This window comes from Dendropsophus ebraccatus, chromosome 7 (genome assembly GCF_027789765.1).
Source record: "Dendropsophus ebraccatus isolate aDenEbr1 chromosome 7, aDenEbr1.pat, whole genome shotgun sequence".
NCBI classification, from domain to species: Eukaryota; Metazoa; Chordata; class Amphibia; order Anura; family Hylidae; genus Dendropsophus; species Dendropsophus ebraccatus.
In genome coordinates this window covers 70544623-70572457 of record NC_091460.1, presented here as the reverse complement: position 1 = coordinate 70572457, position 27835 = coordinate 70544623, and the positions used below count along the sequence as shown (strand labels likewise).

At 42.8% G+C, this 27835-nt stretch overlaps 1 protein-coding gene across 1 annotated transcript in view; it reads left to right on the top strand.

Annotated features, from left to right (window-relative positions):
- The first annotated feature begins 17253 nt into the window (after positions 1 to 17253).
- Positions 17254 to 27835, top strand: part of STOX2 (storkhead box 2) — a 161509-nt gene continuing 150927 nt past the window's right edge. Inside the window, exon 1 of the mRNA XM_069977754.1 lies at positions 17254 to 17758. Within this exon, the coding sequence (XP_069833855.1) occupies positions 17422 to 17758 (337 nt within the window). The 5' untranslated portion in view covers positions 17254 to 17421. The remainder of the gene's footprint in view (positions 17759 to 27835) is intronic.

The window sequence follows — 27835 nt, the reverse complement described above, 5'->3', positions numbered from 1 at the left end:
CTCCCCCCTGTCTTCATTGTTCTCCTATGGAGAGAGGGAAAAGAGACACCAAAACAGGACAACAAAGAGTTAATTAAAAGCTACATTACCCTCTGTCCTCTCTCCTCTGATGTCACCACTGACCTATCTGACCTCTGAATAGCACTCTGAATAGCTGCCCCACTGGGTAATCCTTTGTTCTCTGTTCTCTGCCGACATTTCTCCTCTGTCTCTTTTCCCTCCTCCCCTCTTTATAGAACAGACAGGACGCGTCTGATTGAGATTTCCTGATTCTGAGCAGTGGATGACAGAAAGGAGAGGAAGGGGAACCTGGGGGGAAGGCTTTTTAAATGCAGATAATGGCATATTTGCCTAATAAACCCAAATACAAAGTTTCTTAAAATCGCCTGGACTATTGATTTCTGCCAAAAAAAAATTCACGACAGTGACTCTTTAACCCCTAGACGACCTAGACATACCGGTACATCCTGGAAGTCTGTGCCCAGACAACCCTGGACGTACTGGTACATCCTAAGCTATGAAGCAGAGCGCGCTTCATAGCAGGTGGGGGCCGGCTGCAATCAGCAGCTGGCACCTCACCGTTAATGCCACGATGCAGCGTGACATTAACTCCTTAAACGCCGCGATCGGCCACAGCGTTTAAATGTAAGTGACAGGGGGAGTCCCCTGTCACTTACCGATCGGGACCCCCGCAGTGTTACTGCGGGGGTCCAGATCGTTAAAACGGACTGCCAGAGGTCTCTCACCTGCCTCCGTGCGGTCCGATCGGTGCTCTGTTCTCTGAGCCTGCACAGGCAGGCTCAATGAGCAGAGCGCCGATAACACTGATCAATGCTATGCCTATGGCATAACAATGATCAGTGTATAAAATGAAAGTAATCAATGTACAAGTCCCCCAAAGGGAGTTAAAATGTATAATAAAAAAAAAGTTAAAATCACTAACACACTGCCCCAAAACCCCTCCCCCAATAAAAGTTTAAATCACCCCCCTTTCCCATTATATAAATAAAATATTTCAAAATAATTAAACAAATACACATATAATATACCGTAGCATGCGTAATTGTCTGATCTTTTAAAATATAACAAGCGTCATTGTGAACGGCGAGCGGTGTGGACGAAAAATGGGAAAAAAGTGCGCGGATTACCAATTTTATGTTACATTATATATAAAAAATTTTAATAAAAAGTGATCAAAACATCTGATCTTCACAAATATGGTATTAATAAAAACTAGATATCATGGCAGAAAAAATGACACCCCATACAGCCCCGTAGGTGAAAAAATAAAACCGCTATAAGCGTCACAATAGGCCCATTTTATTAATAATTAATTGCCAAAAAAAAGGATTTCATTAAAAAAAAATATATAACATTAGAGAATCTGTGTAAACCTGCATATGGTTGTGTTCGTGCTGACCTATAGAGTAATAGTATCATGTCGCTTTTACCATATAGTGCATTACGTAGACACAGGAACCCCCCAAATCTTACCATATTGCATTCTTTTTTACGATTTCACCTATTTATATCTTCATAAATAATATATTTGGGATTCCGTCATACATGTTATGGTAAAATAAAAGACGCCATTACAAAGTACAACTATTCCTGTAAAAAATAAGCACTTACATGGCCTTGTAGATAGAAAACTGAAAGTGCTAAAGCTCTTAGAAGGGGGGGAGGGAAAAACGAAAGCACAAAGATCAAAATTTGTGCGGTCCACTGGGTCATTTTGGGCCTGGTCCTCAAAGGGTTAAAGAAATTAGTTACAATTAAAGCAAAACAAAATATTACTTTGTCATTGCTTCCTTATCGGCTGCATACAGTTTATCAAGCAAACATTTTCTCTATATTGGATCTATAAGGTGCATGGATTTTTGTTTGCATTACTTCAGTTGGAATACATTATAGACGCTATGGATATCTAGTCTTTTGGACTTAGCAATGCTCCTGGATTATATAATTTTGCCCAACACATTTGCACAGAAAAAATTCAATCGATTAGAGACTGAAAAAGGTCCAACAATTTGTGGGGTTTGCAAATTTTTACAGACATTTTATGAAGATTTTTCCAGGTATAATTGCACCAATTACCAAATAAAAGACTCCCTCTGTTTGTCCTCCTCAGGCACAGGATGCATTTTTCTTACTGAAAACAACATCATGACAGCCCCTATACTGGTTCATCCTAACCCTGAACCAGCTTAAAGTGGATAATTGAGACTGTGTGTTCAGGGCACTTTTATCACACACAACAGGGAGCAAGAGTCGCCACACCTTTGTGCTTACTATTCTAGAAGTTCAAAGGGAATGACTCATCATAAAAATGACCTATTGTTTAGATCACGTCTTTATGTTAAACATATATTTTTTAAAATTCTGGTGATGTTTTTTTTTTAAAATTTTCCATTTTACTATCTATAGTTTTCAATTTCAATCACCACTAAGCCTAAAACTAAGCTAAGATTTCCCGTTCTGTTTGTGATGATAAGAAGTAGACTCGGGGAAAGTCATCTGTACAGAATTACAGCAAATTATAACACCAGTATATAGCTAAGACATGGCAGCTCAGCCTCCCTTCCACTGTAGAATGACCTCTGCACGGGCCATAGGTAACAGAGCATGCTCACAAAGACACCCCTTAGGGCCCTTTTACATTGGCCAATGTTTAGGGAGCGCTGATCTGACAGGTTGGTGCTCGCTTGCTCCTCATTCCGCGCTTGCTCCCAGCGCTAATAGCGCCGCATAGGCGATAGCTCCTATTAGACGGAGCAACAGCCAGCAGACATCATACAATAGCCTGTTCTATTTTTTTTCAACATGTTAAAAAACAAGGGCCAGCTGACATCATACATGTCAGCTGTAGTTCAAAAGAGTTCACTTGGCACTACTCCAATAAACAAATATACATTCCGTATAAAATGAACTGCTTCTGTGGCTCACCCTTTTGGTCAATCTGCTCCAGCGTACAGCTTAGCGTGGTGCTCTGCAATCCACAATGTAGAGTCCAATACGTAGCAATAGAGAAAGATGACGTTGCAGCACTCACTTGAAATTCATAGAAATATTTATTAATCGCTGGAAAGCATACAAAGTAACCACATGTGCTCAAATCGGTTACATGGCAGATACAGGTACACTCCACTTAAAGCGACGGCCGTTTCGCGTTTAAACGCATCAACAGGCTTAGTGGTACCACTAAGCCTGTTGATGCGTATGACCGTGAAACGGCCGTCGCTTTAAGTGGAGTTTACCTGTATTTGCCATGTAACCGATTTGAGCACATGTGGTTACTTTGTATGCTTTCCAGCGATTAATAAAGATTTCTATGAATTTCAAGTGAGTGCCGCAACGTCATCTTTCTCTATTGCTACATACATGTCAGCTGATTGTTGCTTTTTAACAGGGGCTTTTACACCAAACGAATATCAGCCGATAATCGCTTGGTGTCATAGGGCCTTTTCAAAGAAGATGTTCATTGTGCCTAGGTCCACGGAGGTTATGTAAAGCATGTCTCTAAATGCTGTTAAAAACCACTTAGGCAAAGTGCCTGCCCCATCATAAAAAATAATAGACACAATGACATTATTGACATTATACCAATTGATTACTGGCCTCAAAGGCTGGTAATTGTCCAAGTATGGCCGATAATCATTTGGTGTAATTAGGCCCTAAGACTGTCTATACAGGCCGTGATTTTCATGATGCATGATTTTAATTTAAAGCCACGCTTCCTGTTCTGGTTAGTCACTTCCCCGTCTCATTAAGCTGCTCATTGTTGTTGTCTAAGACGAAAAAAATTTTAATAAATGTGGTGCAGACCATGTACAGCTTTTTTTTTTTTTGTGCAAGTGGCTTTAATTGTCACACCAGGGTTTGCCGAGCCCACCTCCAGTGCATAGAAGTGGTGCACAAGAAGAAAATGTTGCTGAGCGCAAGAAACGGGCGGCATTTTGTCTTTGACTGTGCATGATTGGTTCCTTATGGTGTCCTGTAAATTTACACTGTGGACATCACAATATGGCGTCAATGAATGGAGGTAACATTGTATGGTAGTATAAGTCATTACATTGTTGATATGACTCAATAAATAGTAGCATGTGGTGTACTGAGTAGCCCCCTAAATTGTGGCATCGCGAGTGTTTAAGGATGCTAACACACACAACTGATGCGCAGCAGATCAGCAGCAGATCTGCAGCAGATTTGATGGTGCAGATTTGATGCTGTGTTCAGTTATTTACATCAAATCTGCTGCATATCTGCTGCGTATCTGCAGCAGAAAATTCACTGCGATACGGTGTGTGTGAAGCTACCCTAAGGGTCTGTTCACACGTACAGACTCGCTGCGTAAAACTCACACAGAACTCGCATCAAACTCGCATGAAAGTAGCTGCGTTTTTTGTGGTGTTAAACTTGCCTGGGAAAATCATGTGAAAATCAAAACTCGCATGTAAAAATCGCACCAAACACGCAGTGAGAGTACACATACATTGACTTGATAGCAATCAGTATTGCTGTGGATTGTTGTGCAAGAAACTCACACCGATAAATACGCAGCGAGTCTGTACGTGTGAACAGACCCTTAAGCAGTGTTTCTCAACTCCAGTCCTCAAGACCCACAACAGGTCATGTTTTGCAGATATCCCTGCGAGGAGAGGTAATGTATACAGAGCGGGAGCCGGGCGGCAGCAGAAGGGGTTAAGGGGCCGGCAGAATTACATACACGCAGTGGTCGTTCAGACAGCTGCGAGTATGTAGTGACAGTGAACTGCCAGGACCTGACAGACTTGCAGCGAGATTTACGCTGCGAGTCTGTACGTGTGAACTGACCCTTACAGCAATAAATGAGGTTTTAGAAATATAGAATTGTCGGCAGAAAAGACCTCCTAGTTCATCTAGCCTACCTCTGTTATTATCTTAGGATAGAAAAAGGGTTATCTTAGGCAGGTTTATACTGTGGATTTACCAAGTGTCTACTATTTCTCTGAGATTTGTACAAGTTTGCATATCATGCAACAGACACTCTTCTTTATTAGACTCTCATTGTAGCACATTACCACTGTATTTAGTAAAAGTAGATTAGTATCATTCGGACCTTATATTATGATATTATACAGCCATACTAGGTTTATGTAAATCTGTATGGTGGCATTAAGCAGTCAGAAGTATTTGCTCATTGTATGATGATCTTGTTCATTGTATCATGGTATAATTTTCAGACTTAGTTAAACAATACCGTTTAAGGTTTTTTGTTTTTTTTTTTCCAGTGGGCACATTTTTTGGAGGTGTGGATTTGCTGGACTAATACTGAAAGGAATGTTGCAACCAGTGCTTCATTGTTCCCCAGACGTTATAGAGCTACCACTGGGAGGCCTAAGTTCTAACAATGATTTATGGCATAAAACGATCAGGTCAGATAAGGTGATCTTGTATCTGAAGAATCTGGAATGTCGTTCCCATAGCATTCTCACAGGAAGCTAGATAAGGTTTACTTTAAAGCAAATAGGACATGAAAAACAAGCCTGTGATTCTTATAAGTGACCACAGGGTTAAGATGAGCACCGCCTCAGGCCCAATCCATGTGCTAGACACCAGGGGACTGCTCACTCTGCATCTGAAAAAGTTACAAGAAAAGAAGAATTATAGATCAGTACCATGATCATTTTCATAATAACTTTTTTTTTTTACTTTTTTATTTTATCATTTTCAGCTACTACAAAAAGTATGTTTTTTTTTTAAAGAATACATAGGGGTAGATTTATCACACATGGTGTAAAGTGAAACTGGCTCAGTTGCCCGTAGCAACCAATTAGATTCCACCTTTCATTTTCCAAAGAGTCTGTGAGGAATGTAAGCTGGAATCTGATTGGTTGCTAGGGGCAACTGAGCTAGTTTCACTTTACACCATGTTTGATAAATCTCCCCCATTGTGTTGACATGTACTTGGCTCAAAGAAGTCAATGCGCTTAAAGGGGTTGTCTGGGCAGTCTTTTTTTTATATATGACTGAGGAGAGGATGATTAAATATAATAAACTGCACTTATTTCCTTAACAGCATCTTACTGCTTTGTTTCTACCGTGCGACCACCTCTAGGTTCTGGATGGGGGGGGGAGGGGGGTGATGTTGCAGGCCAGCCAGTCAGCGGTTGTAGTGGTGTCCAGTCGCCGGCCGGCTGAGGGGGCCTGCAATGTCACAATCTCAGACCTTCTGATCATTGTAAAAAGTCTGTTCATGGTGAGTGGGGGCATTAATGTGATGAATGGGGCCTCAGGTTAAAGCCCAGTTTACATGTAGTATTTTGGTCAGTATTTTAAAATCTAGGATTAGGTCCAAAACACAGAAAAAGGAACATTTATTTCCATTATATATTTTTTATGTTGGTTTCAATCCTGCTTTTGGGCTAAAAATACTAAAACAAAAAAAAAACAAAAACAAATACCATGTGAAAACCGCCTAACCGTTTTTTCCAGTGCTATGAGGGCTTTCACATCCACCACACCAACTAAGAGATCTCTCTTGTTAACATAAAGTGGCCATCTCCTTTAGCTGACACATCAGAAGCACAACTGATGACTCCCATCATTGCCCATACTGACAGACGCCTGAATAGGGTTAAAAGAATATCCTTTACAATAGATGATGTGGGATAAAGCACATCATTATTAGGGCCCCACCTTACCTGGGTGTTTTTACAAGCTCTAAATTCACATAACACCTTCAGGCAGTGACAGTGTCAGGAAACAGCTGTATTTACATATCCGTAACACAGCATCTACCTGAGTCATCTCGCACCGGCATTAATCTAAAGGAGATCTGAAGGAGTCATGTTTATGTCAGTGAAGAGATTTACACTGGCAATTTGCTGGAATTCTGGCTACTCAACCAGATATGCAAGCATAAGAATTCATATAGTCATATATAGTCATAAAAAGGTTTCAGGATCTTATCAGAAATGAAGATAATACAACACATAAGACACATATGTGGTTGTAGAGCTAGATTCACATTGCCTTACAGCAGTACACCACAGCTATCCATTGGCATCCCACAATATTGTCACGTAGTGCAATGGACACCACTCATATTATTGGCCCAAAATTAGTGTATACCACTGGAAATTGGTCCAAATATAGTCACCAGGTAACAATGAAACGAATGGGGCCTACTGATGCCACAGTTTACGTAACAATCCTATTCTTGGCGGGATGCCTATGGATACTTGTGACATACCACTATACCACAGTGTGAGCCTATGAAAGAGAGTAATTCTTCCGATGCAAAGCTAAACTAAGCTAAGCTGTGTTCTCAAGGACCATGTACCTATATCACTGTCACCATTATTTTCCCTTTACATTTATCCTCAATGCACCTTTTCTAAGATTATGCCTTTAAGCACATGTAGAATTTAGTTCTGCGATATTCTAACTAATTGATGTCAAAGTGAAGACGAGTACCTAAGGGCAAGAGAGAATGAAGGGTCATGATGGAGGACTTACTTCAAAGCTGTCCGGTGTAACATCTTATTAAGGACCAACAAGTACAGACTTACCTCCACTATTTTATAATAATGTTACCAAGTTATGAACGACATCAATGAACATTTGGGCTCAAGTTCCTGCCACTAAAGAGCACAGAAGAAATATGTCAGTTCAACTAATATAAACTGAGGCTGCTATTTGGGCTGCACAGAATGAGGATACAAAGTATAAGGATACTATGAGCACACTCACACTTCTTGGTCTTGTCTTAATTTATATAGCTGACATACTAGATAGAGTGACGTAAGAAGGTGGGAAATTTATATGAAATCTTCACTTTGAAGACAAAGCAGGTATGGGCAAGTACAACTTTTATAGGATATTCTATGTTCATATGTCTCCTGAAAAAACATTAATAAAAGTAATTGTACTTTGCAGGTTATTATTTCTCACTCCAAGCTGAAAAAGAACCTGATACTACTTGTAAAAGATGTCTTTACAGCTAGTGTTATATAATGATTCTGGAGTTTTCTATGTAAAATGTGCAAAATGTTCATCTATTGAGCAAGGATTTCCAAGATTTTTTATGGCAATCAAAAGGACGCCTTTGTTCTCATGGGCTAGGTTCTCACAATGTCTTTTTTTGGGGCATTTCGAGTCCAAATATTGACCGTCATTGGACTCAAAATACACTGTGGGAACATAGCCATGCAGAGATCTAGGTACTTTTGTAAGGGCTGGAGGCAGACAAACTGGCTGGTATTATATAATACAATCTTGTGGTTACTATACTGGTTGATATATTGCTGAGAATGGTAAAAAAAAACTACAGTATTTTCCTGCGTATAAGACTACTTTTTAACCCAGGAAAATCTTCTAAATAATCAGGGGTCATCCTATACGCCGGGTGTCATCTTATAGGGCAGGTGTCAAAAAACTTCGGAATCGGACTGGAGAATCTGTGGTCGCTGTGCACGGTGGGTGTTGCTCAAAAACGGCCGCGTCCTGGCCATATGCGGTGACCATATGAAAGGCAGAGCAAGCTGCAGGTGTCTGGGCTATGGAAAAAAGTGATACGGTAGAGTGGCGCTGTACCTAGAAAAACACCTCTTTAACCCATCTGGCCGTCCTTGTATCCTATCGGTATTACTGTACCTCTTCTCTACCTCTCAGATCTCCCTGCTGTCTGATGTTTATTTTTATTTGATGTGCGTTGGAAGAGGGATAGTCTTATACGATGAGTATATAATAAGCCCTATATTTTAACTGGAAAAGTTGGGGGTCGTCTTATACACCCAGTCGTCTTATACGCCGGAAAATACGGGTAATTCAAAAATTCAGGAGCACCGTCTTGTTTTAGATTTGGATGGAAGCAATGTTATTACTATTATTCCTACTACTATTTCTATTACTGTTACTACTGCTAATAATAACAACAATAATTGAATACTATAAGTATTATATCAGTATACGCATACATAGAGGTTAAACAGGTAATTGAAAGGCAACTGAAATGAAGCAGGAAGCGGCAGTGTAAGTTCCCTGACAGTTCTATGAACTCTTTGTGCTGCGGCAGACATAGAAAACCAATAATTAAAGGTTGTGAAAACTTTCTGTTTTCTCACTGGAAACAATAGGATCTTGAAATTATACATACAGCTAAATAACTTGGCCCCCCCCCTCTATCAATAGATGACCAGTCTCACCTTCCCTAGTCTCACCTGACCCTACTGTTACCTTAGGCTACTCTGCAAAGAATAAAGTGTAGTGATTGATTGTTGTAATCCAAAGAAGCCCCATGATGTGTTTCCTTTACCTGATTCTTTGGTCTCCAACCAGCTACATTCATCTCTGCTATGTACAGTATATTCACAATGCCATGAGTAGAGATGAGAGAATTTACAGTACAAAGCAAATCAATTTGTTAGCTCGGCAATCTGCTTATCAGCCTGCTGCCTTTGAAGTCCATGCTGTTTTGTGCCATTCCACCCTGGCTGCCTGGAAAAGCTGGATCCAGTGCTGGGAAATTTTGTTTGTACTGTAAATTCGCTCATCTCTAGTCAGGAGCCTTCTGCAACTGCTTCAGCATCTAGGGTTTTCATGTATAGCTTTATGCATCTTAGGATCTTCTCATTAGTAAGCACAACAATAATATGAACAAAAAATATAGGACACTGGCTGTGCTTATGTGGTGTAAGAATTATGTTGGTAAAATATTTTTATACGTAAATTATATATTTTAATTTCATAGTGTACTGTCTTTAAACATAAAAAATAAATCTTATTGACAGACCCTGAATTGTTACTTTTGGGATTTCATGCTGCCTGTTGCCTTCCATTCAGCCCTTCTTTACATGAATTGCCATACCTTTTTTTTTTAATTAGATCATTTTTATCAATAAAAACCCTTCCCACTAACGAAAGGGGAAGTTTACGCCAGATGTTAACTTTTTGTATAGATTTCGTTAACAATAGGGACAGGTTGAGAGGCAAATACCTAGTTATAATCAAAAACTATTTGGATACTCAGGTATCGAAAGTGAGTCACAATAGGGATAGAGACATCTCCCACTACTAACTGATTAGGTATGGGATCAAGAGGCATGAGCGCTGATTAGTCCCAATTGATCAATAGACCCAAATATTTCCCAAAGGTGACAATAAGGTTCATGACAGGTGATAGGGAGCGATGCACGTCTCCTCAGAACAAAAGCATGGCCATGACTTTTAATAGTTTTACAAAGTGCTTACACGTATTGTGGCAGAATTTTTTTTTATTTTGTAAGATTGAAAGTATGCATTTTCTACTCGTTCTCCCTCTACTTAGACCTATGGAAGTTAGAAAATGCAAAAAAAATTTAAAAAAAAAGCTACAAACACACGCATATCTGTCCACGTTATTGTGAAATAAAATTACACTTTGGTCTTAAAGGAGTTGTCATGGTAGCAGAGAAGGTCTTACCTGTTCTGCCACCCAGCGCTCACTCCCGGCCCCAGAATGTCTTAGAAGTATACCTTCCTGAGACAAGAAGACTCTGGTGCCAGTAGAAATCATTGTGTTCAGGCAAAACCACATCCCTTGTCATGAGCAATAGCTGCACAATGTTGTGATGATACCCTGCTACTATTGGTCATCATGCCCCTTTTACGGTGCACTCTGGCCACTCTTTCAAGCTGCAAATTTTTGCAATCAAGGAAGAATTTATGATGACCAGTATACTAGTATGCCGGTCATAAATTAGGCCCCACCCGAAAGCAGGGGCGTAGCTAATGTCTCCTGGGCCCTGGTGCAAGAGGCCAACTTGGGCCCCCCCCCCTCCTTTCACGACCAAGTGATGCTATTGGTGTGTATATATATATATATATATATATATATACACACTCCAAGACAGATATTACCAATAACACCAGCATATTGGAAGAGAAAGTATTATCACCGTACATATTACCGCCATACTGTTACTGACCAAATCCTGTATACTGAGACCAATATTACCAGTAATACCAGTATATAGGAAGGAAACATTGCTGCCACACCACAACCACTACCATCACCACCATATTGTTACTGACCAAATCCAGTATACTAAATCACCTCATCCAGTCATATAGAGGTGGCCCCAGCTCTACACAGGCTCTATACACCATATACATTACAGTGCAGTTATATCAGGTGACTCACAGGAGACGTCTTTTCTGATCGGAGTTCTTCCCTTTTCATCTTCTTCTCCATCTGCCCTGGGCCGTTATGAAAACTTCTCCGAGCCACGAATCCACAGAATCTGCCAGACAGATATATTAGTCTCCTCACTCTGGCACCATCCTTATCTATATACATACTGCACATTTGTATTGGCCCCTTTACACCCTCATTTAGTGTGATCCCCTAATAATATATGCCCCCCTCTGTGTATTCCCTCTCCCCCTATGTTGCCCCCCCCCAAATAGATGGCCCCTCTCCCCCCATGTTGCCCTCCTTATAGATGGCCCCCTCTCCCCCCACCCTCCCTTATAGATGGCCCCCTCTCTCCTCACCCTCCCTTATGGATGGCCCCCTCTCCCCCCTCCTTGATAGATGGCCCCCTCTCCCCCCACCCTCCCTTATAGATGGCCCCCTCTCCCCCCTCCCTTATAGATGGTCCCCTTCCCCCCCTCCCTTATAGATGGTCCCCTTCACCCCCCCTCCCTTATAGATGGTCCCCTTCACCCCCCCTCCTCCCTTATAGATGGTCCCCTTTCCCCCCACCCTCATAGATGCCCCCCTCTTTCCCCCCACCCTGCAGGCTGATAAAAAACAAAACAAAACTTAACTCACCTGACAACGCGCTCCCACGTTGATCCTCACTCCTTCGGTCTGTCCCCGGCTGCTGCGCAGCTGCCGGGGGTGTCGCGTCTTATCCCCGGCAGCACGCGCATCCCAGAGCTCCCTGCGCGCGGAAGTCAGGGCCCAAGGCGCGCAGGGAGCTCTGGGATGCGTGCGCTGCCGGGGATAAGACGCGACACCCCCAGCAGCCGCGCAGCAGCCGGGGGAAGACGGAGTCGGACTCTTGTGACCGCAAGCAAAACAATGCTTGCGGTCACAAGAGTGATTGATCGGGAGGGCCTCGCGGGCCCCCCTTTGTGGCGGGCCCGGTCGCGGCGGCGACCCCCGCGACCACGGTAGCTACGCCACTGCCCGCAAGTATCCTGCGAGATTCACTAAGAGACGCACGCCTCTTAGTGAAACCAGCCAGACCTGTGCCTGCTGAATGGTGGGTTCAAAAATCTACACCTGCTTCTGAGCAAATGTAGATTTCTTCCATGATTTATGTCTGCTAACAGGCGTAAATCATGGTAAATTTGGCAAGGGAGGAGGCCATGCCCCCTCCCCGCCCCTACAGCCTGCCCATTAGGCAAGGTAGTCATCTGCACCTTCTCTGTGGCATACGCCACTGGTGGAGTTTTCATAAATCTCCCCCAAAGTCCTCCTGATAAATCTCCTGAAAACAGGTATAAAAGATTGTAAAATTCTCCCTATGTGTTTGTGAAACCTTTCTAAAATGTCTGTGTGGTCCTGGCAGCTAATTTCATGTCTTGGCGGGGTGAGTTAAAATAAAGGGTTATTTCCTGCTTGTCTTTTTATAGTAGCCATTTCTGAGAGTATTTTACAAAGTTAGGGAACACTTCTCACTTCAGAAACATATTGGGAAAAGGCATCCATCTCCTTATATAAATGGCCGCTATTAAAGATCATGATCTATTAGTGGCCGTCTTTATAATGAGATGGACGCCTTTGCCCAATATGTTCTAAAGTGGAAATGTAGCCTTAGACTTTACAACATGTTTTGCACAATATAGAGGAATTTTTATTGTTTATACATCAATTTTTGATGTAAAAAGGAGCAATTTTTTGCATGAATATTATACAGTACAGTACACTCCACTGATTTGTGAAATGGAGAGAAGAGTGCATCTGCACCTCACACCTATGGCTGATACTAAAGCCGCTAAGCTACTTTAAAAACAAACACCAGGAATTTGGTATACAATTTGATCAAACCATACTGCCCCGTGTACCCCGTGCAGGTATCCTGGTTCACATGGGTCCCTACGCTAACTCTGTACCGTGTCAGTCAGTGACTGCCTCCCCCACAAGGCGTGCACATGCTGGGAAGTGAGGCCATGGAATGGCCCTGCAACCCCACTGTCACAGGACCAAACCCAAAACGCCCCACACAGGCCCTGCCGCCACCGCCGGCGGAGAACGTTGCCCCCAAATGACACAAGTATGAATATGGTATTAAACTCACCACACTGCTGCAGACAGAATGGGAAAACATGAAGGTACTGACGTGTGAGCACAGGTGTGTTCTGCTAATTTGGGTCACGTGGGTCTTATGAAGGGGAGTGCCAACTGCTGAGAGAGGGAGAGTTACAAAATGTGAAATGGAGAGAAGAGTGCAGCTGCACCTCACACCTATGGCTGATACTAAAGCCGCTAAGCTACTTTAAAAACAAACACCAGGAATTTGGTATATAATTTGATCAAACCATACTGCCCCGTGTACCCTGTGCAGGTATCCTGGTTCACACGGATCCCTACGCTAACTCTGTACCGTGTCAGTCAGTGACTGCCATCCCTCCTGTCTTTTCCCATTTTGTTTGCAGCAGCTATGGTGAGTGCAATACCTCATCCAGACTTGTGCTGTTTGGGGGCGACCTTCTCCGCCGGAGGTGCTGGCCGGGTTCTGGTGTGGTGTTTTCGGGTCTGGTCCTGTGACATGGGGGTCGCAGGGCCGTCCCATGGCCCCGTGCACGCCTGCGGGGGTGGTGGTCACTGACTGGCACAGTGTGGACTTAGTGTAGGGACCCATGTGTATCAGATACCTGCACGCGGTACATGGGGCAGTGTGGCTTGATCAATTCATACACAAAATTCTGATGTGTTTTTTATTTAGCCTAGGGGCACTAGTATCAGCCATAGGTGTGAGGTGCAGCGCTCTTTTTCTTCCCTGAACCGTATTTTGTTTCTCTCTTTTCTCAGTGTTTTGCACTCCTCCTGGCAACCCACATGACTGCAATTAGCAGGAGACACCTGAGTGCTCATGGTTTTAATCCCTCCTGTCTTTTCCCATTCTGTTTGCAGCAGCTACGGTGAGTGCAATACCTCATCCAGACTTGTGCTGTTTGGGGGCGACTTTCTCCGCCGGCGGTGCTGGCCGGGTTCTGGTGTGGTGTTTTTGGGTCTGGTCCTGTGACATGGGGGTCGCAGGGCCGTCCCATGGCCCCCGTTCCCTGACTGTGCACGCCTGCGGGGGTGGTGGTCACTGACCGGCACAGTGTGGACTTAGTGTAGGGACCCATGTGTATCAGATACCTGCACGATGGTACATGGGGCAGTGTGGCTTGATCAATTCATACACAAAATTCTGATGTTTTTTATTTAGCCTAGGGGCACTAGTATCAGCCATAGGTGTGAGGTGCAGCACTCTTTTTCTTCCCTGAACTGAACACTCCACTGATTTACTTTTTATAGTGTGCATCTCCATTATTTGGTGTTCATTCCTGAATATTCAATAGAAGGTGCAGGGCAGATTACTTCTAGTCCCAATGAATTAAATTACAAAGTCCACTAAAACAGCACTGAGGATAAGGGTAAGAAATTTACCTTCATCCTCATTTACCTTTATCTCTATACTTCTGCCAAATGTTTTTACCAAACACATCTATTGGTGTAATGGACTTGATGTGTGCCACATGATTCCGCAAAAAAAAAAAAGCAACAAAAAAACTAAAACATAACAAGCTGATTTTCCCGGCATGTTCCCCATACATGTCCCCTCCAACAGTGTGAGCAGATACATAGGGCAACTCCAATGCTCTTACTGTGTGTTGGGAATGAATGTTATTTAGATCTGCATGTAAGGGCTAGGCAAACACTTTATCAGGCCAGTGTGAAACAATTACTGTACTGTGGGCCTCTGCTATGTGATGACTCAGTAGAAAAGCTCCTGTGTATTGCAGCTAAAACCTGGTAGTCATTTTGCTTGCTCCTTGCTCTAATTGCAAGTCACTTTGAAATATGTTGGTGCCTTACACTTATAACGTTAAAGATGACCTTCGACCTATGGTCTCTCCTGACCTGCCATGTTTATTGAATACTTGTATTCCCCTTGATAGAACAGTTTTGGAACATCTTTCCTTGCAGCTCTTTTTTTGGGCCATTCTTCTATTATGGTTATTAGAAATATTGTATTAGCCTTTGTGGTGTGTGATCTGTGTGGGAGACATAGTATACTCACTACCAGAGCACGCTCTCCCAGGTCCCCGCCACCTCGTGATGTCACAGCCCATGTCACACCTCGATGTCACAGCCTGGACACAGCTCACAACAATTAGAAGAGAACACTGGGCACAGCAGCAGGAAAGTAAACATATTTGCTAGTTAAAAGCGTTTGCACAACTACTCACATTGAACATTACCTGACAGTCACAGTAAGTAAAATTCTGCTGGATTTAAATTTAGCAAATGTATTAAAGGGGTTTCCTAGGCAAAATGTACTGACCCACAGGATAACCCATCAGCCACTGACTGGCACCGATTGGCAGGTTCACTTTAACGGAATCTGGGCTGCACTTACAAATCGTCACTGCTGTACAGTGAATAGGGACGAACTCCACTCTCAGTAGTGCAGGCACCAAACAGGTGTCAGGGTGTCGGCACTACACAAATCCTTTGGATAGCTCATCAGTAAAGTTTAGTGGACCTGTCATACTGTTCAATTTCGGCAATGTTCTCTGAACCCGAATGCTTGGCATTTGATTCTGTCTGGCTGGAAAAGTTGGATGCCGCCCAAGGGCTGCCGGGAAAACATGAATACGGCCTATGGCTGTTCCACAGAAAATCGAATGCTGAACTTTTGGGTACCGAGAACATAGCTGAAACCGAACAGTTCAAAAGGTCCACTCAACACTACTCATCAGTACATTCTTCCTGGAAAACCTCTTTAGGGTACAAACACACACGGCATATACGCTGCATATTTACTGCTGCGATACGCAGCAAATACGCAGCAGATACGCAGCAGATTAGATTTAAATAACTGAACACAGCATCAAATCTTCACCATCAAATCTGCTGGGTATCTGCTGCGTATCTGCGGCGTATACGGTGTGTTTGTTTGTACCCTTAGGCCCCGTTCCCACTGAGGAAAGGTAGCGGAATTCCGCGACGGAATTGTTCGCCGCGGAATGCCGTTAGCCTCCCGCTCATAATGGGAGTCTATGGGAGGCGCGCGCTCCTGCCCTGTCCGCGCTGAAGAATGAACATGTTCATTCTTCAGCGCGTACAGAGCAGGAGCGAGCGCCTCCCATAGACTCCCATTATGAGCGGGAGGCTAACGGCATTCCGCGGAGGACAATTCCGTCGCGGAATTCCGCTACCTTTCCTCAGTGGGAACGGGGCCTTAGGGTAGCTTCACACACACCGTATCACTGTGAATTTTCTGCTGCAATACTCAGTAGATATGCAGCAGATTTGATGTAAATAACTGAACACAGCATCTAATCTGCACCATCAAATCTGCTGCAGATCTGCTGCGCATCGGTTGTGTGTGTTAGCACCCTTAAGATACACAGACTCTTAATAAATCTGGCACACCTGTTGTTGCCCTGTACAGTATGTCTTCTGCATAAATTTATTTCGATTTCAGCTAAATCTTATGTCCGTTTTCTTAAGTCCACTTGGCAAGCACAGTTGTAAAAAGTTGCAAAATTGTGCCACTTCTTAACGCCAACGATGTGTTGAACATGGCTGAAATGCCACAAAAAATTATCAATAACTGACTTGTGACTTGTCCTATCCATTGACAGAAACCATCAGCACAATACAGTATATGCTATTCATTTCACTGGTTTTAATGTTATGGCCAGTTGTATGTATAAATAATGTTTGTTAACCATTAATCATTTGCCCACAATTGATTCATCAGCATAGCTGGTGTCTCCCCATGTAAATAGCATCATTTCTGATTATTTTGCATACTTTTATGTGGATTAGAGATAGTTTATCATAGGATAAGGAAGTCATATTTCCAGCATCTAACCCAAGACATCAGTGACAGCTGACAGCGAGCCAGGCGTGGTACAGCATGTCAGCCGGCAGGGGGCAGCAGAGAGCAGCTGTCAGCTAGGAGGGAGGGTCTATATCTCCCAGTAAATCAGACATTTATTACCCACCTGTAAATTCCTCCCGGGGCTTGTCAGCCTGCTCCCGGGCGCTGCTCTCACCCCTGCACTGGCTGGGCTGCCGGGAATGGCCAGCATTCGGGCGAGCAGGGTCTTGTTGGTGGCTTGGAGGATTGCCTCTTGCTGGTGACCCAGGTAGAAGTTTGCAGGGAGCATGCACTAACCATCTGCAGGACTCTCGCTAGGAGCTGGACTGGCAGCCTGCCCCCTGTGATGCCTGAGAGCATGGAGCCCAGCCTGCAGATCGCCCCCCACTCCCTGGCCGTGGTCCTCAGTCACCGGGGCACCTCGGAGAGGCTGCTGCTGCCAGGTGACAGGCTCCAGCGGCACCATGTGGGCTATGAGATCTTTGCAGACTTTAAAGCTGAGAACATGCAGCATTTCTGGAACAAGAAGGTGACTGCTGCCATCTCCGAGACTTTCTTCCTGGGCTGGATAGATGAGCATGTCCTGCTGATCCAGGGCAAGGAGGAGCACCTGGGGGTCCTGAGGGAAGGCTGGGTCAGGAGGGCCCTCAAGCCCCCTCCAGGATTCGACATCAAGTATCTAGGTATGGTGCCTGTCCTTTGTGCTGTGTGTTGTGGATACAGGATGACAGTAGTATACACTCCCTGCTCACTCACTCTGCCTCTGTGGGACAACCAACATGTAGCCACAGTCACCGACCAGCTGTGTTTGTGTCAGTGTAAACTTTTATGCATCTTATGTTGACTTGGGGTCAGTATTATAGCTGGCATGGAGGCAGGGGTGATACTTGGGGTCAGTATTATAGCTAGGATGGGGGGGGGGGGGGGTGATACTTGGGGTCAGTATTATAGCTAGGATGGGGGGGGGGGGTGCAGGGATGATACTTGGGGTCAGTATTATAGCTAGAATGGGGAGGGCAGGGATGATACTTGGGGTCAGTATTATAGCTAGCATGGCGGCAGGGATGATACTTGGGGTCAGTATTATAGCTAGCATGGAGGGCAGGGGTGATACTTGGGGTCAGTATTATAGCTAGCATGGGGGGCAGGGATGATACTTGGGGTCAGTATTATAGCTAGCAATGGGGGGGGGGCAGGGATGATACTTGGGGTCAGTATTATAGCTAGCATGGGGACAGGGATGATACTTGGGGTCAGTATTATAGCTAGCATAGGGGCAGGGATGATACTTGGGGTCAGTATTATAGCTAGCATGGGGGGCAGGGATGATACTTGGGGTCAGTATTATAGCTAGCATGGGGGGCAGGGATGATACTTGGGGTCAGTATTATAGCTAGCAATGGGGGGGGCAGGGATGATACTTGGGGTCAGTATTATAGCTAGCATGGGGGCAGGGATGATACTTGGGGTCAGTATTATAGCTAGCATAGGGGCAGGGATGATACTTGGGGTCAGTATTATAGCTAGCATGGAGGGCAGGGGTGATACTTGGGGTCAGTATTATAGCTAGGATGGGCGGGAGGGGGGCAGGGATGATACTTGGGATCAGTATTATAGCTGGGGGGATGATACTTGGGGGTCAGTATTATAGCTAGCATGGGGGCAGGGATGATACTTGGGGTCAGTATTATAGCTGGCATGGAGGGCAGGGAGGATACTTGGGATCAGTATCATAGCTGGCATGGGGGCAGGGATGATACTTGGGGTCAGTGTTATAGCTGTCATGGGGGCAGGGATAATACTTCAGGTCGGTATCATATCTGGCATGGCGGCAGGGATCATGCTTGGGGTCAGTGTCATAGCTGGCATGGAGGGCAGGAATGATACTTGGGGTCAGTATTATAGCTAGCATGGCGGCAGGGATGATACTTGGGGTCAGTATTATAGCTAGCATGGAGGGCAGGGGTGATACTTGGGGTCAGTATTATAGCTAGGATGGGCGGGAGGGGGGCAGGGATTATACTTGGGATCAGTATTATAGCTGGGGGGATGATACTTGGGGGTCAGTATTATAGCTAGCATGGGGGCAGGGATGATACTTGGGGTCAGTATTATAGCTGGCATGGAGGGCAGGGAGGATACTTAGGATCAGTATCATAGCTGGCATGGGGGCAGGGATGATACTTGGGGTCAGTGTTATAGCTGTCATGGGGGCAGGGATAATACTTCAGGTCGGTATCATATCTGGCATGGCGGCAGGGATCATGCTTGGGGTCAGTGTCATAGCTGGCATGGAGGGCAGGAATGATACTTGGGGTCAGTATCATAGCTGGCATGGAGGCCAGGGGTGATACTTGGGGTCAGTATCATAGCTGGCATGGAGGCCAGGGGTGATACTTGGGGTCAGTATCATAGCTGGCATGGAGGCCAGGGGTGATACTTGGGGTCAGTATCATAGCTGGCATGGAGGCCAGGGGTGATACTTGGGGTCAGTATCATAGCTGGCATGGAGGCCAGGGGTGATACTTGGGGTCAGTATCATAGCTGGCATGGAGGCCAGGGGTGATACTTGGCGTCAGTATCATAGCTGGCATGGAGGCCAGGGGTGATACTTGGTGTCAGTATCATAGCTGGCATGGAGGCCAGGGGTGATACTTGGGGTCAGTTTCATAGCTGGCATGGAGGGCAGGGGTGATAACGTGGGGTCAGTATCATAGCTGGCATGGAGGCCAGGGGTGATATGTGGGGTCAGTATCATAGCTGGCATGGGGGTCAGGGAGGATACTTGGGGTCAGTATCATAGCTGGCATGGATGGAAGGGATGATTGATTTCCTGCTAGGTAGACCTACCTGACAAAATGTTACACTATCTAAATATTTAATAAACAAAACATAAGTGTAACAATATGACAATACAATGTTATCTATGATTGATCTACTGAAAATCCACCTGAAGTAGCAATGTTTCTATTGGTCAGATAAATATACCTTATCACATTAATGTGTAAATCATTACTGACGTCTCTATTTGCCCTGGTCATTGTACCTGAAGACTGAATAGTTGAATGTTGGAAATTAAACCATGCCTTATTGCTAATAGCTATAAGAGACACATGCCTTTGGCATCTATGACCTCCCCTATTTGGTTTCAGTGTGGCAGCCACAGAATTCCAGGAATAGGCATTAGCAGTGAGCACAATTATATAAATCACTAAATCAGAGAATACACACCAGATTCCAGACCTTGTTTTCTGATTTATATCAAAGCCATACTTGCTGTAATCTTTTTTTAACTTAGGGGTCATCATATAAACTTTATAATATGCCAAAGGGTAGGGTATACAGGATCCATAAGGGATGTAGCTCACCTGCTTAGGAAACCCAGCAAGCCCATTACTCCATACACCGGCCCTAGAGAGAACATAATAATAACGTATATATTTGGCACCAAGTAATTCTGCAGCAATTAGAGGGGACACATACAGATAAATATCAGACATTACAAAAATGCTGATTGTTGAAACTAGAAGAATGCAGTCCTATTTACAAGAGCTTACAATCTATATGTATGGGGAAAATGTGTGTAACACAGTCTCTATAGTTTCTATACCTTTGTTATACCTTTTATGCTGATGATCAGTTGCTATTGTTGAGGTGCCAGCTCTCTGACCTCCCCAGCATTCATAACATTCTTATTTAGTGGATATTGCAATCTCCTTCTTTATCACTTGTACTTTGTGCAATTGTTTTGGCTTTTAAAATCAGCTAAATTGTTGTGTGAACCTATCCTAAGTACAAAGCATTTACTGTAAGGCCTTCATCCATGCTTGTGCTTGTTTCAGCCTAAGGCTGGGTTCACACTACGTATATTTCAGTCAGTATTGTGGTCCTCATATTGCAACCAAAACCAGGAGTGGATTAAAAACACAGAAAGGCTCTGTTCACACAATGTTGAAATTGAGTGGATGGCCGCCATATAACAGTAAATAACTGCCATTATTTCAATATAACAGCCGTTGTTTTAAAATAACAGCAAATATTTGCCATTAAATGGCGGCCATCCACTCAATTTCAACATTGTGTGAACAGATCCTTTCTGTGTTTTTAATCCACTCCTGGTTTTGGTTGCAAAATGAGGATGACAATACTGACTGAAATATACGTAGTGTGAACCCAGCCTTAGATGGTATTGGACCAGTGTTAAAGCGGATATCATATTTCATGACCTAGCTGATATAGGTGTATTATGTTTGTGCAGTCAATGTAAATCATGTCATCCTTTTGTATTGTACAAATGACTCAGCCATAGACCCCATGTGCCCTGGATTCAGTTTCACAGGATTAGAAATCAGGTTGCTCTTCCATAGCCCGGAGGGTCCTGCAGTGTTCTCTATGATTCCTGTTCAGCGTCTGTATGTGACTAGATATAAGCATGATTTATGATGGATATATTTGCTTTCTTCACTACCTATATCTTAGTTTAGGTGATCTGTGCTTTGAGGAATCCTTTAGCACTCTATACTTTCCCCTGATCAGTGACATTATACCTGGTAAATCAACCTGTCATTTCAAAGCATGCTGAGTGAAATGTGATAGCCCTGGCTGCACATACCTGCTATATATTCTTCCCTAAACTTGTTTCACCAACTTCTCAGAGACAGGAAAGTTTATTGTTCTTGGGGGCTGCTGTGATTCAATTAGCTGTGTTAGTTTAGGCATTAACTTTTCATGCTTCTGTGGTTTGCATGACATTCTGAAAACAAAGGTATAATTGTATTAAAATATGTTCTGTATGCTTAGGAATAGGATGTCCAGGTAGGTAGGTAACTCCTTTATGTCATTCATCACAGGGGTCTAGAAAGCTTGGGATACAATTCATTAAGTGACATTGCGGCACAAAGAGTATTTACTCAGTAATGTTACCGAACAGGAATTATACAAACATTTCACATTATAGGGACACATGGTGATGTCAAAGTACAGCGGTAATGCACACAGTGATGTCAAAGTACAGAAGTAATGCACACAGTGATGTTACAATACAAAAGTAATGCATATTGTGATGTTACAGTACAGATGTAATGAACACAGTGATGTTACAGTACAGGTGTAATGCACCTAGTGATGTTACAGTACAGAGGTAATGCACACAGTGATGTAACAGTACAGATATAATGCACATAATGATGTTACAATACAAAAGTAATGCACACAGTGATGTTACTGTACAGATGTAATGCACATAGTGATGTTACAGTACAGAGGTAATGCACACAGTGATGTTACAGTACAGAGATGATGTTACAGTACAGAGATGATGTTACAGTACAGAGGTAATGCACACAGTGATGTTACAGTACAGAGGTAATGCACACAGTGACGTTACAGTACAGATGTAATGCACACAGTGACGTTACTGTACAGAGGTAATGCACACAGTGATGTTACAGTACAGAGATGATGTTACAGTACAGAGGTAATGCACACAGTGATATTACAGTATAGGAACTATGCACAGAAAAAATGTCACTTTGCATGATGATATCACTTAAAAGGAACAAAACTATGACACCAGGGAGCAGTAATAATGCACATACTGGTGTCATTGTATACAGAAGGTCCAGTATAACTGCAGTAGAGGGAACTACACGTAGCATTGGGCTTTGATTCTCTTTTTAATCAGCCAGTCTACAATAGGTTTGCTCCTTCAACCCTTGGGCACTTCTATGGGCATGCTGGAATATACATCAGTAGCATATCCCACATGCAGTGTGAAGAGACACACATGCTGACACGTGCTGCATGTTCGATTCCAGACCAAAGTAAAATTCAATTGGAATATAAACATTTTATCATCTCATATATATTTTTATTAGTATTGGGGTGTAGTAGTTTTAGGCTTGGATCTGAGTAATGAACTCTGGGATTATCTGCCATATATTCTGTTACTGTGACAGTTTAATTGTATGTGATCATTGTATATATGTCTTGCGTCATAAAGATCTGTTTATTATAAAACCTAACAAAAGATCCCAGCTCCTTGTCAGACACCTTACTAGATGCCTCACTGATGCTATCAACACAACATAGCTTGACAAGTTGGTGCTAGCATGTGCTGGCCCTCTATTCATTTCTCTATCTACCCATATACCATTCTTATTCAGCAAGCTCATTGCTAATCTTTATTTCTTTTCTATTATGCTTTGGTTGCAGCAGTAATCTGCAGCAAACGCTCCATATGTGGAAACTACAAATCCCAGCATGTCCAGACAGCCTGCCACTTTTTTGTGGGAATATTAGACTTTTGTCTCCCCTAGAATGTAGTTTTTTTTTATTATACTTTTATACTTGTCCTTTAGTACATATGCTGCTGTATGCCTTTTTTTTGTGAGGACCTGGCAGGATTCTTTACTGAAAGTAACTTTTATTATAATCAGTTGTAGATGCGATTGCTGACTCATGATATATTAGATAACCCATAGGCTGAGTGGTTTATAAACAATTTATAGGCTACAGTATTATTTACAGTTTACATTTAAAGGTAACCTGTCACATTGACAATGCTGTCTAATTTGCACACAACAAGAACTTGTTATTTATTCATATAAATCTCTGCACATTCTGAGCTGAGTAAGAAAGTGGGTGGAGCTACTCAGTGATTGACAGCTATCCATGTATAAGTGTGCATATAGAGGGAGCAGTCAGTCACTGCCCACATGACCACGTACCCTGGAATGAGCAGATATTTACATGAATAAATTACAGGTTATCCTGGAAAAAACTATAGATCAGCTTGCTCAGCTCCTCTGTCTCTATAACATGATGCCTGCAGGTCAGGGTTCATTTTTAACATGACAGGTTCCCTTTCATGTTGAGCGGTGTACTTGGAACATTAAGAACCCCATAGCTGGTGCTTGACGCCACAAGTTCACTAACCACCTGGTGGCTACATCCTATTTTAATGGTCATCCTTGTTTGGCAACATTGTAACACTTGTAGAGCCCTGATCCCTGTATAGATCCCCACTAGGCCATTAAACTGTAGATGTGACTAACCTATAGTGGACCCTGACTCAAGAGATCCCTTTATGATGTTGTATGGTTTACAGTATATAGGAACAAAAAGCCAAAACTGCTTTTAGAATTCCAAAATGAAATGTAAATTTGCTGGAAATGGTTATTCTGGTTCCTCAGGTATATCTGAATTCTGTTACTGGTTATATATACGCCCAGTTGTAAAACACTTTAAAGGTCATAAATAGGTTGTCAAGACATAATTAGCAACAATAGCATCCTTTTTTCTAAACTGCATATTCCACCTTTTTCTCAATATTGTTCATTTGTCAAACACACTCAATTGTGCAATAAACAGCGATAAATGCGGGTAGTGGCGAAGTGTTTATATCCGTTCATGGAAAGGTCACCCGGCCGCCATTGTAATTTCAGGTTTAGTTTGTAATGTCACATGACGCAACTTTCACCTTAACTTTAACCGAGTAAAGTGGCTTATTAGGCCATGTTTTTTAGCAGTCAGGGGGTTGCTTTTAACTATTTTCAAGTCTGTAGTGGGTCTGCATCATGCCATTGCGGTGAGCTGTTGCTTTTTTCAGTGTTTTTGCATGTTCTGACATACCTAGGAATACATGCAGCTTAAACAATGCTCCCATGTGTTCACCTATAGCCACGTAATGTTGCCAGGTATCATATCAGCAGTTCTGTGTTAGCGAAGACTTCAGAAGAGAAGGATTTAGGGGTAGTGATTTCTGCCTTAAAGTGAATCACCAGTGCAGCCAGGTGGTAGGGAAAGCTATTTGTATGCTGGGTTGTATAACTAAATGTTTAAATAACCAGTAGGAAGAGGGAGATTGAGATCCTGCTGTATAGAGCCCTAGTGAGACCACATCTAAAATACTGTGTCCAGTTCTGGAGAAGGTCTTAAGTGTAGAACATATCAGAAAAGATTAAAGAGGTACCATAGGCAAAGGTGAAAAATCCAGGGGGCAGAGGGTGGTAGCAGCAATAAAACATAATTTTTAAAAAGTCACATTTACCCGTTCTCTGTGCTCCCGCAGCTCAGCACCACCACTTCTGTGCAGCAGTGTCTAGCCTTAGTTACTGATCGGCCAAGGAAGCATTTCTAAGCAGGGGCATGACATCACAGGATTGGGAGCTTTGGAAGCCCGGCAGGAGTCCATGAGCGGCGGTTTTGCACTTTGGGGATGGGTGTAGGGCTTCTTTATTATGTTCCCACCACCTTATTTCCCCCATTCCCTAGATTAACCCTTTACAGAACTAATTCTGTATAGTATGGAGGAAAGAAGGGAATAGAGGGACATAATTAAAACCTTTTACTATGTTAAGAACTAAATAGGGTTTTAAACAAAAACAAACAGAAAACAACAACACAAGAACAAGGGGACACAATCTGGGGTTAGTTGGGGGAACTATCAGGAGCAGTATGAGAAAATTTGACATTACTGAAAGAGTAGTAGATGCTTGTAACAAACTTCCAGCAGATGTGGTTGGTAAATCCCCAGTAACTGAATGTAACCCTGCCAGCGATAAACCTATATCTATCTTAAGATAGTTTATACACAATAGTTCCAATGGACACTGAAAAATATATCACGGTCTCTGTCTAACATAGTTCATTACCCTTAGTCTTAAGATAGTAGTAAAGGAAATAATATAAGGGCAGACTAGATGGACCAGGTGGTCTGTTTATGTCAACAATCTATGTAAGAAGGTTTGATTGGTGCAGGTCCTGATGCTGAGACCCCTAGACTGCAAAGCATAAATCCATGTGCCTTGCACTCTGCTTTTTAAGTAGAGCTGAGCAGTAACTCAGCAAAGTGCTTCAGCCTTTTTTTAGCCATCAATGGGAGAATTTGCATCCTATGTTTCTATTAGTCGTACAGTTGTCTCATGATGTATCATCTGCTGTAGTCTGCCTGGAGCTGTTTTCATCTGTTCATTGATTCAATTGACAGTTAACAATTGCAATGGTTTTAAAGTTTTTCCTCATATACAGTTTATGACATATATACTTTGTCATTTGGTGATAGCTAAAGTAGTTGGCTATGAGAAGAGCTTTTATCGGTAGTGCATTAACCAAAATAAATCACAAGGAGCCATTTATAATACCATGGCAAGAAAGGATACAGTGCCTTCCATTCATTGGGTATAATATCTCCCGTTGACTTTTATTTATGTTAAAGAAGTATTCCAACTGTTGAGGAAAATAAAACAAAAAAATAAGAACCATGTACACTTTAATTTAACTTACCCACCTATCCACTGAATATGGCATAAATGTAAGATTGCAGTGGTCCCTGCTTCACAATTTACTGAATGGGGTTCCAACTTGTTTGTTTTGAATGGAGTTATGGGTCAGCAAACATATTTTTATTTTAAAAAAATGTCCATATAATGTGCTGGCAGATCACACAGTCATCAGTAAGGTAGCATTTGAATCACATAATACAGTGACATCACAATAGCTATAAGATTACAAAACATTGGTCAGAGATCTTCATTATGATCTGCAGTAAATCATATAAGAATTTTAACAGAAAAACAACCCCTCCCACCCACTAAGACTACCCCCCCCCCCAACCACCCACTCGCAGGAATAGGGTCTTGCACCCACCAATCATATACACATCCCATGCTTAGTCAACGATTTTAACCCCTTGAAGACAGAGCCCTTTGATGCACAAAAGTCCGGGTCAGATTAATGCAATGTTCCTTCCGGCCTTCTAAGAGCCATAGCACTTTTATTTTTCCTCCTACAGGGCTGGTTGGGGTGTCATTATTTGCGCCATGATCTTTAGTTTTTATTAATATCATATCGGTGTAACAGATTGTAACATTTTGATTGCTTTTTATAAATTATATCTATATTATATCTAATATATAATTTATTAAAATCAGTAATCCTGGTGGGTTTTTTTCATGTACAACGTTCACCGTGCAGGAACAATAATGTTATATTTCAATAGATCGGACAATTCAGCACGCTACGATATGCAATATGTTTATTTATTTTTTTATATTTTTATAATGGGCGAGGGTATATTTTAAACTTTTATTGGAAAAGGGGTTTATAAGGGTTTTTTAATACTTTTAAAAACTTTTTTTTATTACTTTTTTTTTTTTTTTACACTTGGTTTCACTGTACAACTTGCAATCATTAGATTGCTTGTAATGGGCTATGCTATGCCATAGCATAGCATAGATCAGTGTTATTGGCAATCTATGTATAGAGCTTTCCTGAGAGCATGGCTACGGCTGCGGGAATCCCGATCACTAGAGATGAGCGAATTTGCCGAAGTTCGGGTTCGTATGAACCTGAACTATCGGCTTCTGATTCCCGCTGTCTGCAGCCTCCGTGAAAAGGGTGGATACAGCCTTACGGACCGCCCGGAAAACTGGGATACAGACATTGGCATAGGCTGTATCCCAGTTTTTCAGGCCGTCCTTACGATGTATCCACCCTGTTTACGGAGGCTGCAGACAGCAGGAATCAGAAGCCGATAGTTCAGGTTCATACGAACCCGAACTTTGGCAAATTGGTTCATGTCTACCGATCACTCAGTGACAGATGCTTGTTCTGTCACTGAGTTCCTTAAACGCTGCGATCTATAGCTATAGATCGCAGAGTTTAAGGGGTTAATGAGACGCAGCTGCCTCTCATTACCTCCTGCCCTGGACACTGATGTGTGCAGGACCGCTCTCACTGCAGCGGTCCCGCACACATCA